At 43.1% G+C, this 16,899-nt stretch overlaps 2 protein-coding genes across 3 annotated transcripts; both read left to right on the forward strand.

The window, feature by feature from the left end:
* Positions 1–535: 535 nt before the first annotated feature.
* On the forward strand, positions 536–7,247 carry FUT11 (fucosyltransferase 11). 2 transcript variants are annotated; one of them, XM_059477385.1, is made up of 4 exons: positions 536–1,234; positions 2,513–3,138; positions 5,255–5,411; positions 7,229–7,247. In XM_059477385.1, the coding sequence occupies exons 1-3, from the start codon at positions 536–538 to the stop codon at positions 5,400–5,402; spliced, it is 1,473 nt and encodes a 490-aa protein (XP_059333368.1). In that variant the 3' UTR covers positions 5,403–5,411; positions 7,229–7,247. The 2 variants fall into 2 exon arrangements, with proteins under 2 accessions (XP_059333368.1, XP_059333367.1); XM_059477384.1 differs by lacking the exon at positions 7,229–7,247 and having other exon boundaries at positions 5,255–6,173.
* A 6,752-nt stretch (positions 7,248–13,999) lies between these two features.
* On the forward strand, positions 14,000–15,981 carry CHCHD1 (coiled-coil-helix-coiled-coil-helix domain containing 1). Its single transcript, XM_059477386.1, has 3 exons — positions 14,000–14,179; positions 14,568–14,686; positions 15,805–15,981. The coding sequence occupies exons 1-3, from the start codon at positions 14,038–14,040 to the stop codon at positions 15,913–15,915; spliced, it is 372 nt and encodes a 123-aa protein (XP_059333369.1). The 5' UTR covers positions 14,000–14,037; the 3' UTR covers positions 15,916–15,981.
* The last annotated feature ends 918 nt before the right edge of the window (positions 15,982–16,899 follow it).

Consider the following 16,899-nt stretch of genomic DNA (forward strand, 5'->3'; position numbering starts at 1 on the left):
ACAAAAACCCAACAACCACAAACCCCAAAAACCTTAACATAAGATTTCTGTTAGTAAAAGTTGTTTCCTGTTCCTTCCCTTTATGGTCTCCAACAGGAGCTGAGCTGGGGGCTCTTTCATGTAACAGCTGACCCCTTGCTTGGTCCAGGTCCAGGAGCCCTCTCTGCAGGTGCGTTCAGTCGCGGCGTGCTGTGCCTTCGGGGAACAGCTCGGCGTTACCGCTGTCAGCTGCAGGTACTGCGGGGCCGGTGTTAGCGCAGATGGATGCAGAGAGGCTCACGGCAGCTTCAGCCGTTGTACAGTGGGGTTGGGAGGGAGCTGCCAATAGGTCACCGCGTCGGGCCGCTGCAGCAGGGCTGGCGTTGCCCCTCCGAGCCACTTGAAAGGCGCGCTGACAGTCGGACCTGAGAGGGGCGGGGAAGGCGGTGCCGCTCCCGTCCGGCCCCCCTCCGGCCTTTCCCCGCCCCGTGACGGCACCATCGGAGGCGGGCCCAGCGCCGCTTCCTGGGGCGGGCCCGGGGCTGGCGGGCCGGCCATGGGGGGCGCCGGGCCGGGGTGGGGGCCCGTGGGGCTGTGGGTGACGCTGGGGCTGGCCTGGAGCGCGGCAGTGGCTCTGGCCGCGGAGGAGCCGGCCGAGCCGTGCGGGGCGGACGGGTGGGCGCAGGACGCCGTCCCGCCGGGCGCGGCCTTCGTCGGCGCCGCGTCGTACCGCGGGCCCGGCAACAACGACACGCGGAGCAACAAGGCGCTGCCCATCCTGCTGTGGTGGAGCGGGAGCCTCTTCCCGCACTTCCCCGGCGACACGGAGCGTATCGACTGCCCCCGCGGCTCCTGCCTCGTCACCCGCAGCCGGCGGGTGGCCCGGCACCGCCGCACCAAGGCGCTCATCTTCTACGGCACCGACTTCAGGGCGTACGAGGCGCCGCTGCCCCGCCTGCCCCACCAGACCTGGGCGCTCTTCCACGAGGAGTCGCCCATGAACAACTACGTGCTCTCGCACTCGCCAGGCATCCGGCTCTTCAACTACACGGCCACCTTCCGCCGGGAGTCCGACTACCCGCTCACGCTGCAGTGGCTGCCCGGCACCGCGTACCTGCGGGCCCCGGCCGTGCCCCTGGCCGAGAAGGACGCGTGGCGGCGGAAGGGCTACGGCCCCGTGCTGTACATGCAGTCCCACTGCGATGTGCCCTCCGACCGGGACCGCTACGTGCGGGAGCTCATGAAGTACATCCAGGTAGGTGGGCTGAGTGCACGGGGAAGCTGTGGCGTGGGGTTCCTCTCGGAGCTGGGAGCACCTGGCTGCTCCCCTCTACCGCCTCGTTTTAATGGGGTTTGTTTGTCCTTGTTTTTAGCCAAGACGCGAATCATAACGGGATGCATGCTGATTGCAAGCTGGACAGAAAAACTAGTTGTATTCCTTCCCAAAGCGTGATCTAGACTACACCGCATGTCAGTAGGTAGGCCTGATGCAGATGTTAGATGTGGAGTTGGCCGCGCTCGGGATCAGTCACAAGCTGGGCAAAGCCTGAATAAGTTCGGTCTTGTGGATCAAGTGCCAGAAGTTGCTGAAATCTCTGGGTTTTGAAGTTAGCATACAGGAAGGCTGTCCCTTTACAAGCCTCGCTCCCGTTTGAAAGTACGAGAGTGAAGTTAAAAGGCAGGTTGCTCTGTTGTGAGAATCTGCTCCTTACCTGTGTTGTGGTAGGACCATATTGTTTCTATGATGGCTTGTACTGCTATGGTACAGCTGATGGTGAGTAGCTTCATAAAGTAAAGTAATGGTTCTTCCAAGCAGGAAAAACTGCATTTTTTCTCTTAAAAAGTGTGAAGGATATTAGATTGATTAAAAAAAATTGGTTTTAGACTTTGCCAGAGACTTTTTTTTCTAGTGGTTTCTGTTGTTTCTATTGGTCATGATTTACTGTGTAAGGTTAGGTCATCATGTACTGAGTAGTGAAGCAAAGGCAAAATAATTTTTTTAAAATTACTGTCTTCTCAAAGTATGGTGCAGGTTCCTGCTCAAGCATGTTCTCTTGTATTTTTAGACAGTATTCTTTTAGCTCCTTGTATCAGTTTTTCTCAGTCTAACAATTGAAAAATTCTGTCAGCTTGCTGAGACTGGCTGGAACTCTGTGTAATAACTGTTTGGAAGAGCACTATGTCTCTTAAGTAGAAAGAGAGTCTTTAAATTGACGTAGAGTCAAATGCTATTCTTTACTTGCCGGTTTCTGTTTTGTCCAGAAATACATTTTTGGGTGGCATCTGCGTGCTCCCCTCACCCCTCAGTTTGTAGTGTGGCTAATGTTGCTTTTGGAACTCAGCACTTGGTTTTCCCTAAAGCTTGTAGAACTTGGACTCTAGGAGTAGTCTCAAGAGGAAGACCTTGGAGTGAAAATGAAGCTAAATTAATATACGAACTGATCCAAGTTAGGAATTTTACAAGAACCACAAGGTCTGAAAACAAGTTCCAGGGGAACAAATCACTTTGTAAAGATGCTGTTTGTTATTTTAGGTTGACTCCTATGGTAAATGCCTACATAACCGTGAGCTCCCCAGTGAGCGACTGAGAGACACTTCTACAGCCACTACAGAAGATTCTGAATTTATGACTTTTATTGCCAGGTACAAGTTCCATCTGGCCTTGGAGAATGCCATATGTGATGACTACATGACAGAGAAGCTGTGGCGTCCCATGCACTTGGGTGCTGTCCCAGTGTATCGAGGCTCCCCAGCTGTGCGGGACTGGATGCCAAACAACCTCTCCATCATTCTTATAGATGATTTTGACAGCCCCCAAGAGCTGGCAAAGTATCTGGATTTCCTGGACAAGAATGGAGAGGAATATTTGAAGTATTTAGAGTATAAAAATGCTGGTGGAATCAAAAACCAGTTCTTGCTAGAGAGCTTGGAGAAGCGGGAGTGGGGTGTAAATGACATGACTCTGCCCAATTACCTGAATGGCTTCGAGTGTTTCATCTGTGACAAGGAGAACACCCGGGTCAAAGAGGAGCAAGAACACAAGAAGTCTCATGGAAAAATTCCAGCTCCCAGACCTCATATAGCTCAGTTCAAGCACATGGGATGTCCTGTGCCAACCCCTGGGTTTGGAAGTGTTGAAGACCTCTCTGGTGGAGACAGGTAATGTGCCAATATTATGCTTTTTGAAGGGAGAAAAAGCTTCATCAGAGCTGTAACTCTAATAACTCTTTGTACTTAAAGGAGCTCTTGTTACTTCTCCAGTTACATTTTGTATTAGGTCTTGTGGGTGGTGTAGGGGGTCCTGCTAATACTGTGTCATGCTGAGGCTGAACGAGAGGCTTGGACAGTGGTGCTAGCGGTTAAAGTGGAGTGTGACACTCAGGATATTCTGTTAAAATGCTCTGTTACCTCAGGCAATGGAGTTATCCTTTGTCTATCTTGGCCTCTTTGCTTGAGGGAGGGATGTTTTTCAGTACAGTGAAGGTAAAGCACTTGGCAGCCCTCAGACAAAAGCAGCTCTGTAACTCTACAAAGTACTGCGTTACAATGGGGTTGCCAATGTTCACTGCAGGCCTGGTTGACTCCTGTAGACTTCAGAGCAGAAATTAAGCTCACCCACAATACAGGACTTAATGCTGTTTTGTGCAACAAAACACTGGCTGTGTTCGAGGATGCCAGTTATTTAGAAGAGGGACTGTGCAGGACAGAAAACAGATTGAGCAGCTTCTTGTCCCTTGTTTTCTGTTGGTTGTGTTGGTTGACTGACTTACAGGAGCTTTTTTATGGTAATGCCTTTTCTCAGTCTCGGCAGCGAAATGGCTTTTTTCTTTGTAGTGTGCTGTGCATCGCCCTACTCTGGAGAGTTCATAGCAGGTCCAGCTCCATAGGTTTTCTGTTTGAGCATCAGGTGGCAGTAGAGAAGTACCTGTGGAGGCACACACAGAATTGCTGCCGGTCCCACGTGCAGGCCCAGGTGCTTCCATCATTCTTCACAGAGGTCATCAGCAGGGAGTTTTGAACAGCTGGTCCATAATTCAAGCAACAGTTTCATCCCAGGGAAGTTTCCGTGTCTCACTGTTACTCTCCTCATCTGTAGGCATGAGATGTGTCTGGAAAAATTGTTCAGGGGAAGCTTTTACATTCACTGCTATTTACTTTATAAAGATATGTGTCCATAGTTCCCAAGGCATGATCGTGGACATCTCCTGTTAAATACAGTAGTTGCTGTCTGATAAGCATCTAAGCTTTATCCATTTTTATTTGCAAAATGGAACATGACTACTTATAATTCTAACTGGTGTAATAATAGCATAAAATTGCCATCAAAACGTTAGTTAAGCATACCCATATTTTTGTCTGAGTTTGACAGTAATGTTATTTAACAGTGTGATCAATTTAGATGAATGCCTACTGAGCCAGTCTGTGGAGTGTTTTGTTAGTTTAGAAAAACTAACATTATTGTGAAACAATGACACAGATGTAGTGGGGATACAAGTGCTAGACTGTATGCAACATGCAAGGTCTGACTATAAACACATTGAGACTTGTGGTTCTGGAGCCTTCTGAACTCAGAGGACAACAAAGGAGTTTATATTAGAGCATATACCCAGTTACAGTAAGGTTACACTACATATTTGCATGCTCTGTAATCTTTATTCCCAGATGTAATTTGTTTTTAGGGTTGAAAAATATGCTGAATTGTCAGAATGCTGCTGCAATCAGAATCTCTCTCTGTGTAGGTGTATGTAGCTGGAGCACTATTACACCTTCAGCTGTATGTGTGGGGATGTGGTTTCTCAATCCTTATGCTTGCAGCTTCACTTGTATTTGGACTGCTGGGTTTCACTCCCAAGTAAGCTTAAGGAAGAAAGCTGTAGAACAGGCAGTTGTATGTGTCAGGTTGTGGTCAGTCACTACAATCTACTCTCAAAATAATATAAGTACTCTGTGATAGATTTTATTTTAATAGAAGTTTTTATTCTCTGCAATTAGTAATTTAGTCTCTGTGGTTAACACGGTAGTGATAGTATATACTGATACTTCTAGAATATTGTAAAGCTAACAGTGAACTTATATTTGCTACAGAGAATTTTCAAAGCAAGTTTCTTTAAATGACTTAGAGCACAGTGGCACACTGACAACATACTTTGTTGTGACCATCTCTGGGCCTGTTTTCATCTTAAGGGAAAGAAAAACATGGTTTCAGTGCTATTACAGCTGCAGACTGATTTGGGGCTTTTAATTATTTGTGATGATGTCTCTCTTTTTGTTTCAGTTGGAAAGAAATGTGGCTGCAGGATTATTGGCAAAGCCTTGATCAGGGTGAGGCCCTCACTGCTATGATTCATCGCAATGAGTCTCATCAGGGAAGATTTTGGGACTACATGCATGAGATTTTTCTGAAGAGGACAAGGCAACACTGACCCATCTTTGTAAGAGCTTGATTTGAAAATTGCATTGAAAGTTGAGACTGTGAATTCTTACTCACTTCAAATGTTTGCCTTGAAAAACAAAACCAAAAAACTCACAATTTTTTCTGGTGCACGAAGTGAGTAAGTTTCTGTTATGATTGGATTTCAGCAGTGGAAACGTTAGTAACTGTTTTGGTTTGAGTTTCAGCTCTGTGGTGTGAAGCCACTCCTGGCTTGCAGGTGTCAACATGTGGGGCAAAAGAGGAATTTACTCTCCTTTTGCATTTGCTGTATGTATATTGTGTCTTACATGACTTCAGGCTCTTGCTCAAGTGCCCTAAGATATTTCAGGGATTTTTTTAAGTCTTCAGAATATTAGTTGTTTTTTTAAGTATTTTATCAATCACATATTCTCTTCATTAAGATGTACTTTTAGTTGCTATTAACAAATGGCTTTTCCAGTGAAGGAATTACAAAAGACACATCTGTGAAGAGTAATCATGCCTTATGAAATTGCTGCAATAAAGTCTCTTCTCCCCAAGTAACATGCCTCAGATACTGCTCCTTTTCAAGCTAACTGAATAACTGTGGGGAGGTCACTTAACTCTCTGCCTAATTTTCCTCTTTTGATGACTTAGCAGGTCATATGTGCAATGGAATGGCAGAGCAAATTATTTAAGCTGCAACTTTCAACCAAGTATTTCACACCAGAAAGTGTATTACCTGATATTGTGTAGAACAAAATAAAAGTCTATACTTTGGTTCTTTTAAGTTTCCATCAAATCTGAAATCTGTCATCTCAATTTACTGTTACCTCCTTAATGCTAGCAATTCAGAGGCCTTGGATTTTTTCCTTTTGAGTATGTGCAGCTTTCTGCCAAGACAAATGCATTTTCACAATGGTGCCTTTGCAGTGGACTCTGCAGTTTGGATACAAGTCTTGAAGTCTTTGTATGCTGAAATGGGTGATCAGAGCCAGGTGCACTGAGGTGCTTTTCTATCTCTGCTGACCGTAACACATTGTGATAATGGTCTGTGACCAGAGTTCCTGAGTGACAACTTGTGGACTGATCTTCCTTGCTGCATAGCCTGTATTGCTTACAGGTATAAATAAACTCCACTGTTCCCTGCCAGAGTGGGTATCTTTCTGAAATAATTGATCTTGCAGTGGAGGGAAACTAATTAATTCAGGGTCAAAGGTTTAAGTGCACAGGCAAATATGGCCACACTCTAGTGATGTCTCTGATGGTATAATGCTATTTTCTTTTTTCATTTCCCCTCCTTCAGAAGTTAACTACGGACTAAAGAGCCAGAGTTTATCTGTGCTTAAGACAGTTTGTTGGTAATGAAAGTCTACAGTCTGTTGTTTAAATTTATTTTGTAAGACAGTTTTTGCAATTGCTATGGGAAGTTTGATGTCTGGCAGTAAAAGTTAGGAACAGCAGTGACTCTACATTCTCTTCCTAATTACATCACTGTCTATTGCTTAGTGCTGTGTGCTTCACTTAATATCTTTTTCTTTCCACTCAAATTCCCCTTTATAATGTTTTAGATATGGGATTACAGGTATAATACCAGTATAGGTAATGATCATCTCCATGTTTGCCTCTCAGGTGACAGAAAAATATTGCCATGTTAAAATCAGGGCACCTTGACAAAGACTTCAGACCCATGACTATCACTGGATTTTTATAAATGTAGAAAATGCATACAGTGTACATTGTTCTCACCTAATTGTTTTTAGAAGAAGAATGTTTTTTTATCTCTCTTCTCTAATAACAGTAACAAGTGATTCTTCAGCTAAAATGTATTTATCAGTTTAAATTCCTTTTTTTCAGTTATTCGGGAGACATGAATACCTAAGAGAATAATCGTTAAACTGGATTACTCAAATCAGATTAAAAATTACAGATGTGTATTCAGGATTGAAGAGGCCACTTGCTGGAGAAGTAAATTCAGATAAAACAAATTAAAGCTGCTTTAGTTCCGAATATTGACTTCTGCTAATCATGTTAATGATATTTAGGTAAATTGTTTGAATTAATGCCTTCATTGCATAACTTCATGTCTCTGTATAGAAAATAATTCAGTCTTCTTCAACTGCATTCTCTTAATTACCTATATCTCAAAACACTTTCTTATTCAAATGTTTGGTGGACTAGTCAGGAGAAATTGTGATCTTGCTTTTTGCCCTAAACATAAAAAATAAGAACCAGGTACTAGCACATGCTACTTTTACTTTTTTATCCTGTAATTTAAGTAGATTTTTCAGAAGTGCAGCATTTATAGTAATTTCCAGGTCTATAATATAATGTATCTACTGTTGCCAAAATTAGACATGCTACATTGAGTGCACTGTCCTTACATGAGTAACCGGAGGAAGTACCAGTATAAGTATGTGCATCAGCACCTGCTTAGTCCTTGCTGAGTGATGTCCAAAGCCCCATTTTGTCTTCCTGTGGACTAACAGTAGCATTGAAGATAGGGTGATGCAAGCTGAATAGTAGCTAGCAAAGTAGGTAAAAACTTCTTCCTTGGGGCCCTGATTTGTTCATTAGCTATTTCGCAATAGTATTCCTTCACCACTATATACTTCATGTACTCAGTATATTACAATCAACAGCCAACAAGGTTATTTTGTTGGTCCTGCAGGCTTTCTTTGTTGCTTTGCTCTGTGTCTGTACTACAGAATGCTGTTGCTTTGAGCTTGATGACTGTTGCCAAGCATGAGTATTTTTGATTGCCATCTATCTTCTTAAAGTGTGTATGGAAAGAGTACAGATCTGAAAGTAAATTGATTACAGATATTCTGTGGGTTTTGTCTGGTCTTCAAAGTACAACTTCCAGTTTGTAGTTGAGTCACAAGTCACTTGATAGCTTTCTTTTCTGAGTTTTTAGTGTCTTCCTAGGTTTAACTGTTTTTTACAGTCTTAGAGGTGGTGAACTTCTCAAAAGGTAATGAGTATTAGCTACCACTCTTAGCTGTGAAGCTCACCCAAGCCTTGTTTCTTTTGTATCTGCAGTGTTTTTTCCTGTAGTCATAGATCATACTAGCATAGGTCATCTCCTCTATGTCACAGTACTTCCATGATTTATAAACCATGTGTCTGTGGCCTCTATTAATATAGTAAATTTATTTAACTTTTTATGTATGGTGTGTAAGAATTAAGGAATATTTATTCAGTGCATGGTTGGAATACTTTGTGTAGCTGCCAGGCAAACTCTGCAGGGACAGGAGAGGTGGGAATCCTGCCCAGCTGGATAAAGAGTTGTGGTTTCAGTTGTGTTCAGTGCTGCTGACTGACCTTCACAGCATCTACTGCTCTGCACAGCAAGGACTACAAAATGTTGAGTAAACATTTTGCCATGGCTTTGCTTTCATTCTCTCCTGTTATTTGGAGGAGACAGGAGGAGAAGCTGGGTCTCATACCCTTGAAGAGTTTGCTGTTAATTTACTTAATAATGCATTTGAAAGGATTGCTATCTAGTGCCAATGTGTACTGCCAGTCGTGGCCAGAGTGAATTCAATTTACCCTCCTAGTTGTCTTTCTACTAATGCAAGTGTGTGAATGCAGACAGGGAGGAAGGTCACTACAGCATTATTATTTTAAGGAAAGTTTCCTGATTTCTGTTCTTGGCTAACTGGATTTCTTACTGCTTTAAATCCAGAGCAGCAAGATGGTGGCTGAATGTCATCACTCATATTGTGACTACTGAAAGGCTACGCGATACTCAGACTGTGAACATGATAGATTCAACAGCCCAGGTTCAACAATTCAACAGTTCTTACAGTGCAGGTACCCATATTCATAAAAACTGATCCTAATAAGGAATTTATCAAAGGTAGCAAATATTGAAGATATTTACCTGTGTAAACACTTTGGCAGGATCCTGCAGACTAGGGTGAGTGTCTTCATTGCTTATCATGCATTGTGCCTGTTTACTGTGTAACTAGAGGGAGGCTTTCAAGGCTGAGAGGATAGCTTTATTCACTAGCATTACTGTTCTAAAAATAAATATCTCCTCATTACTGCTCACATGAAACACCAGTAGATTCTATTGATGCTGTGTCTCAGAATTGACTTGACAAGCTAGAATAAATGTATGCCCTCTTGAGAGGTGAGAGACAAGAAACAAATAACTGACTGAAGGTTAAAAATCTAGCAGTCCAAGGCATTGCATTGATTGGGCAAACCACAGTTCTCATTCTTCTGCCAAAACTCTGGTACCACGTGTTGCCTATTTTTTCAGTTAGAAGTTGATTATTTAATTTACTGAACTAGTAGTCTGCGTTTTCTGTCCTTTAGCAAGGACTGCAATTTGTAGGAAGCATATAACTTCACTGAAGAATATTGATTTGATAGCTAACATTATGATTTCTAGAACTCAAAAGGAGTTCAGAAAGAGTTGCCTTTTCTTATTTCAGTCACTGTAGTAATTTTCAAACTGAAAGATCTCTGGGTCCTCTCTAATGGTAAGTAGAATGAGATCCAAGCAGCAGTGGATGTATATGTTTAGAGGGAAAAGAGAATGAGCTGCTTTCTCTGGAAATGGTCTGCAAAGTGCAGCAGCAGCTGGAGAAACAGCAGAAATGTCCCTCTTGCATTTTAACTTGAGGGTAGCTTTAAGTGATGTGGAAGAACAACTTCTAAAGGACTGGGAACAGGATAAATTGAATTGAAACTCAGCCATCAGGGATATCAGAGTTTTAGCAGGCATTGCTGTGTTAGACAAGCAGCCATCTGCCTTGCTTACTGTCCTGCCATACACACTCTTCAGCCATAGTCCCGAGAGAGCCACTCCCTTAATCATTAGTTGTCATCTATTTGACTGTATTTAATTAAAGTTATTGTTGGATGTCAAAGCACCTTCTGGGAAGTTGTATTAATTGGAAACATACAGGGTGCCAGGTTCCTTTATTCTGCCTAGAGACCAGAGACCTGAGAGGTTGACGTTAATCAGAGATAAAATCCTTTTAGTGATACGACCAACTGAGCCAAAGCCTGCATCAGGCTCTAACAAACTGTACTTCTCTTTATGGTCTATTGTCTGAGAGCTGGCAGGGAGAGATATATGGCCCTGCAGAGGGATTAGGAAGGATAGAGAGGAGTGGAGCTACAGGATTTGTTCCAGAACTCTGACACCACTAGCATCTTCATTTGTGTGCTGTTAAATACATTTTTACTGCAGAAAAGACCCATTTAATGTGCAGGTGTCTCAGCTAGAGATGGTACTGGGGATCTTGAAATGGATCAGAGCAGATGATAATACTTTGTGGCATCTTTGAGCAAATAAGGAGGCACAGGTAATTTGCAGTGGAAATGGGCTGAGTTTCCTAGATCCTGGGAATTAGGGATGGCAGCTCAGAACTACTCAGGTTGACAGGAAAATGCAGAGCAGCTGATCTAATTGAGATAGCATAGGATAAGGGTTGTTGTGGGAGTTGGGATGGGGTGTGACACGTCTAGTCGTGAGTGCATGAATATATTGTGCTAATACTTTCCAAACACAATAGCTCAGCAGGCAGGAGTGAAGTCGAACCACCTGGAATCTCAGCAAACTGGTTACTTTCACTGCTAAAGTTCAAGTGGAAGTGCTTTAAATTTTAAGGCATCTCTAATTAAATTGGTTTATGGAGGTCAGGGTGAGATGAGAATAAAGTGTGGTTGGTGAGGGCATTATGAACTGGTATGGCGCATTCAGGGTACATTTGTGTGAATATAGTGGAATTTATCTGAAAGCTGGATCCAGGCAGTCAAAAAGACATGGATATCAACTCTATTCTTTTTTGCCAATACAGCAGATTTCTTACCCTCGTCCCCTAACTGATTTTTTGGTAATTTCTGGACGTTTTACATAACTACACAGAAAATGAAGAACACATGGTGTAATTTCTCATCTCTTAAAGAGGTATTTAAGATAGCAGTCTCATTTTAAAGGGTGTATTTTATTACAGCATTACTAGCATTGTTTCTAACTGTGACATAGCATTTACTGTAGCATCATATGTGGCCCTTATTCAGTTGTGATATATACTCTTTTCAAATCTAGTATTAACAGTTTAAGCTCTGTGTTTTATTTTGGTTTTGACCAGTTGAAACGCAAGCTAGGATTCAGCTTTAAATATATCAATACAAGAAAAAAAAAGTTGTAAATGCTAATTAGCAAAAGTTTTACATGGTTTTTATAGTTGCACATTCAAGATTCACAGTAAAAGATCTCTGGACTTCACTGTTGAGGGAATTTAGTTTCTGACTGTCCCTATAAAGTCATCACTTCTGTCCCATCCATTAGTGACTTGGTGCTATCAGCTATACAAAATATAGGCTGTAGAGGCATTTGGCTATTCAATAGTACAGCCTTTTTGTAGATCTGCATTCTTCCTTAAAATTAATGTGTAATATAAGAAAATAATGTTTAATAATAAAACTGTGTCCTGCTTCAGACATCTCTGCATGGTGTGTGCATACACCATCATGTACCTTATTCTGTCTGCTTGGGAATCTCTTCTGCTGAGGCTCCAATATGGGACTGATGCCAAAAAATTAGTTCTAATGCAGACAGCAGTAACTTACAGGAAGCTATTACAATTCTCCTTGTGTAGTTTGCCTTTCTCTTTTTCAGCCTCCCCTCCTCTCCTACCTCACCTCATTTTTCTTGGAATTGCTTAAATGAGGGATCAGCTTTTGAAGGTGAAAGGACTTGAAGGTGCTGCCACCATTAGCTAATGTAATTTGGGAAAAGGGAGGCTGATTTACAGGGAGTGCAGTTCAGCTTCTCTTCTATCACAGTACTTTTGTCTTTCCTTGTTACTGTTTCTTGCCCATCTAGTTAGACATTGCAGGCGGCAAATGCAGCAGAGGAAGGTGGGTAGCTAGCAGTAAGGCAGGAAGGGTAGCTAGAAGAGGCAAAACCAAGAATAACTGAACCTTACATGAATGGGAATACTGAAATGTATTCCATGTTCCTGTCTGGGATTTTCAAAGTCTCTATTCTTCAGAGTTGTACAATGCAAGCTCTCTGGCCTAATTTGAAGGTGTCAGCCTGTTTCTTCTCTACTGGTAGTCAAGCTCAAAGGATAGCTTGTTTCCTGTTTTTTCAGAAAAAAAATGGGAATACAGAAACATCCTGCTTACCAAAATGTTTCAAAATTTCCAGAAAGTGTTTTACCTTAAGAGATGAAAATGCACTACCAGAAGAGAGATAGATAAAAAAATAATTTGCTTACTTGAACATGCCTTCCCATACTCTTTAATTTGGACTCTAAGTATATACTATTTTACAAGTAACACAAAAATAATTATAGAATTGGATATACCAGAATTTATTGTCAGCAGATGCAGTAAATTCTAGTGACCATCTTGAGAATAATGTGGTATAGGTCTGGTGATGTTTAGCTCAAGTTAACGGAATTTCCAAAGTCTCTAACTTCCTTGACTAGGCAAAGGGGTGTGCTTTGGGCTTTGTCTAGGAGGTTGAGTATATTTTAATCCAAATCAGTGTCCTGTGGGGAAACAAAAATGCAAAGAAAAGCATTTTTGATGTAGTCTTCTGTATATGGTCAGAGGACTCCAGCAGTTCCAGATACAGTGGTAAAATGGCATATTCAGGAACTGCACAAGACAAGGATCTGAGTGCTTTGTGTCCCCAGTGTTCAGCATCTACCTCCTCAGTTTTGTGCATCTACCTTGTCCCTCCTGCTGTGCAGAGACTTGTTTGTATCCCAGCCCTTGGAATGCTCCTGTGCCTTCTGTATTGCCTGCCTTTTTTGGCTGGAGACATGAGCACTCCAGAACCTGCCAGATCAGTTGGGGACTTCCAGAACCTGCTAGAAGAAACTTCTGGGAGCAGTTTTTTCCACCAGAGTATGAGGCTGTGGGAACGATACTACCATTTTGGAAGCAGCAGTTTCAGTATCTTCTTGGAAGGAACAGTAGGAACAGTGCAGGGGAGATCCAGCTGTAATGTAACGGAGAGAAATGAGGGGCTGGGAGCTGAGTGGTGAGAGTTTGGAGCACCAACAAGAGTTTCCATACAGTTGCAGAAAAAATTGAGAAGAGAGGGACCTCAGCCATGTCTATAGTATCTGAGGGGAGAGTGTCAAAGGGATGGAGGGATCCAGGCTCTTCTCTGTGGTGCTGTGCACCAGGACAAGAGGCTGCGGGCAGAAAGTGATGCACAGGACGTTCCATCTGAACACGAATAACAACTTCACTGTGCAGGTGACCGAGCACTGGAACAGCCCAGAGAGGCTGGGGAGTCTCCCTCGTTGGAGATACTCTGTAAGCGTCTGGATGCAATCCTGTGCAATGTGCTCTGGGATCCTGCTTGAGCACAGATGACCCACTGTGATCCTTTCCAGCCTCGCCCATTCTGTGATTCCTTTAATTCCGTCTGAATTACTTGAGACAATCATGATTTCTGCTACTCTGTTTGAGAGTGTTTGCTCCTTCCTTTGTTATTTTTGCCGCAGAAGGAGTTAGTTGTTGGTAGGAGGTTGTGGGGGGAGTGTCGCACTGGTCCCGCCCAGTGCGGAAGCTGAGGGGAGTTACTCCATTGCCATGGCCTATCCTCGGTCTGGCGGGCAGGATGGGGCGGGCCAGGCTTCCCGCGCCCGGCACCGCCCTCAGGGCGCCCGCGCGCGGACATGGCGGCGCCCGCCTACCCTGCCTGGGTGACGCGCTGGGTGTCGGGGCAGTGGCGGAACAAGAAGCGGCCCCCGACGCTCCGCCCGCCCCGGACACTGGCGCTGGCCGACAAGGTGGCGAACCGCCGGGAGCAGTCGACAGGTGAGCTGCCGGTGAGCTGAGCCGCCGCTGTGCCCCGGGACGGGCCGCGCTGCTGGCAGAGCTTGGCGGCGCCTTGCGCTCCGCAGGGCAAGAGGGCCATGGAATTCCGCGTGGGTTCTGTGGGAACGATTGCTTCCTCACGCTGCAGTCTCGAGTTTTTGTCGTACGTGAGTCAGACACGTTAAAAATGCAGTCAGATGCTGGTTGCAGCGCTTTGCTTTCTGCTAGCAACAACTTCTCTGCCCAAAGCAAAGCTGGGATCTTGAGTTATGCATTTTCTCACCTGTCTCTACCCCGTCTTAAACTTCTTTGGAGATCTATGCACTGTGGAGGTTGTTAGCATGAAATCCCAAACACCTGAGATTTCTGGTTGTGTCTTTCCCTTCAGAGGCAACGTGCATTACGGAGATGTCAGTAATGATGGCGTGCTGGAAACAAAATGACTTCAACGACGCACCTTGTGCCGAGGAGATCAGGACGTTCTATGACTGCGTGGCCAAGGCAGAAGTAATTACGGCCTCTTTTATGTTCTTAAAGGCTAGTAGTAGGAAAGGAGGAAGCCTCCAGTCGTTTTTTGTGTGCCAGTAAGAATAATGTTCTCTGAAGGATTTGATTGTGACCCATTTGAGCAACTAAGTGCAATGAAACTTGTGAAGGATGGAGAGGCTTCTACAAGGATGGGCTGAGGTAGCTGGGGTTGTTTAGTCTGGAGAAGAGGCTCAAGGGAGATGTTACTGCTCTTTACAATTACTAGACAGGGGTCAGCCTCTTTTCCCAGGCAACTGATGATGTGACAAGAGGACATAGCCTTGAGCTGTGCCAGGGACATCAGGAAGAACTTTTTCAGTAAAAGGATGCTGAAGCATTGGAAAAGGCTGGCCTGGGTGGTGGTGGAGTTGCCATCCCTGCTGGCATTCAGGAAATGACTGGATGTATCAGTCAGTGCCATGGTATAGTTGGCAGGGTGGCCATTGGTTATAGGTTGGACTCAATGATCTTGGAGGTCTTTTCCAACCTGTTTCTGACTTTAAAGGCCAGACATTTTTGAAAAATAAGTTTCATACTGCTTGAAAATTAGGGGTTTCTGATTATATAATATATATTGACATATTATAATAATACTTTATGACAAGCTTGAAATAAAATAATTTTCAAAATAGACTAAAGGTAAGTATATGTACTAAACTTGTCCTTAAACTGGTTTCAGGTTTCCATTTTCCTTCAATAACAGTGTCATCATTTAAATAGTTATTTATTGTTGCTGTTTGACAGCATAAGTGAAAAATTATCCACAATTTATTTGCTAGATGACAAAGAATCAAACAAAGATGAAAAAATAACAGAAACTAAAAAGAAAAAATCTGGGCTGTTACCAGAAGTTTATATCATCGTTAACTAAGAATATGGAAGGATATAATCTTCACAAGATGTCAGTCATTAATTGCATCATTTAAAGGTCATCAGCTTGTAATTATTAAACCAAGTGCTATGGTAAGTGTTCCTTAAAGAAACAGCATTTTCCTGAAAGAAACACCCCTGTACAATTAGTAGTAGTCTCTGGGAATGAGCATCAACTCTGCAAATAAACTGCTGTAAATATTTTGAGGAGTTTTCTTCTCTTTCAGAAAGAGCGCAGGAATCAAAGTGAGGACATCCTGTCACCCAGGGGAAATTTGCCTTCAAGCAAAGTGAACAAGCTCCTGAAGAGGTTTCCTCAGATCACACGTTATGTATAATGTACTTTATGAAAGAGACTGTGGACAAGCAATTAAAGTTGGGGTCTTGGTAAAAAAAAAAGGAAAGTCAAATCGAGTGATTTTTTGATGTCAGGTGATGTGTGGGTCTTGACCCTGGTTTTGATTCCAGAGCAAAAACCACCCATCTTGAGTATCAGTTGATTTTGTTCATGAGACTCTTGGGTCTTGCAGTGTTGGGATTTTTGCAGTGTGTTGTTCAGCTTGCCTACTCAGGTCCTCACTGTTAAATAAAACCTTCTAGGCAGTCATGTAAATGCATTTCCTAACAGGGCATGACTTCTTCATGTGCAAGCCTCTTGCCCAGCTCTGGAGCTGCTATCAAAAAGTGTTTGGGCTCAAACACTGAGCCAAGTTAGAATTAGTAATGATGGTAGTAATTGATGGTATGATGGCTCATACTCTTACATGGGTATATACACAATCTGGTGCCACTTGAAATTTTTAAAATTTCCCCTGCTGTAAAATCTAGAAAAAATCTCCAGCAAAATACCTTGTTCATACATAAAACAATGGTAAGTATCAAATATAACTTTAACATGGAAGTTTGTGATTTAGACCCTCTGATTTGCAGGTGGGACAGGTATGGTGCCACATGAGTTTGATTATTTTGTCTGTACTGTAATAAAGCAAGACTGGTGTTTGACTTGGGCAGCTCATAATCTACAACAAAATGTTTCATTGTTTTTTGGTAAAAAAAACTAAAAGGGGTAGAGAAAGTTAAAGCATGGAGTGATAATTGAAATAATGTAATTCATTTATAGTTTTGATTGGGGAGGGAATGTGGGGAGGGGCAGTTTCCACTGCAGTACCACAAAACTCCAGGCAGGTTCTTGGGAGCAGTACCTTATTGGTGGGGAAGATGCAGTGTCGTGGAGAACTAATGTTACAACCATTTATATCAGTAATTCTTTGGGGCATGTAGAAGAAGCAGAATAAGAGGAGAGTCAGGCACACACAGACTGA

This window comes from Ammospiza nelsoni, chromosome 8 (genome assembly GCF_027579445.1).
Source record: "Ammospiza nelsoni isolate bAmmNel1 chromosome 8, bAmmNel1.pri, whole genome shotgun sequence".
Taxonomy (NCBI): Eukaryota; Metazoa; Chordata; class Aves; order Passeriformes; family Passerellidae; genus Ammospiza; species Ammospiza nelsoni.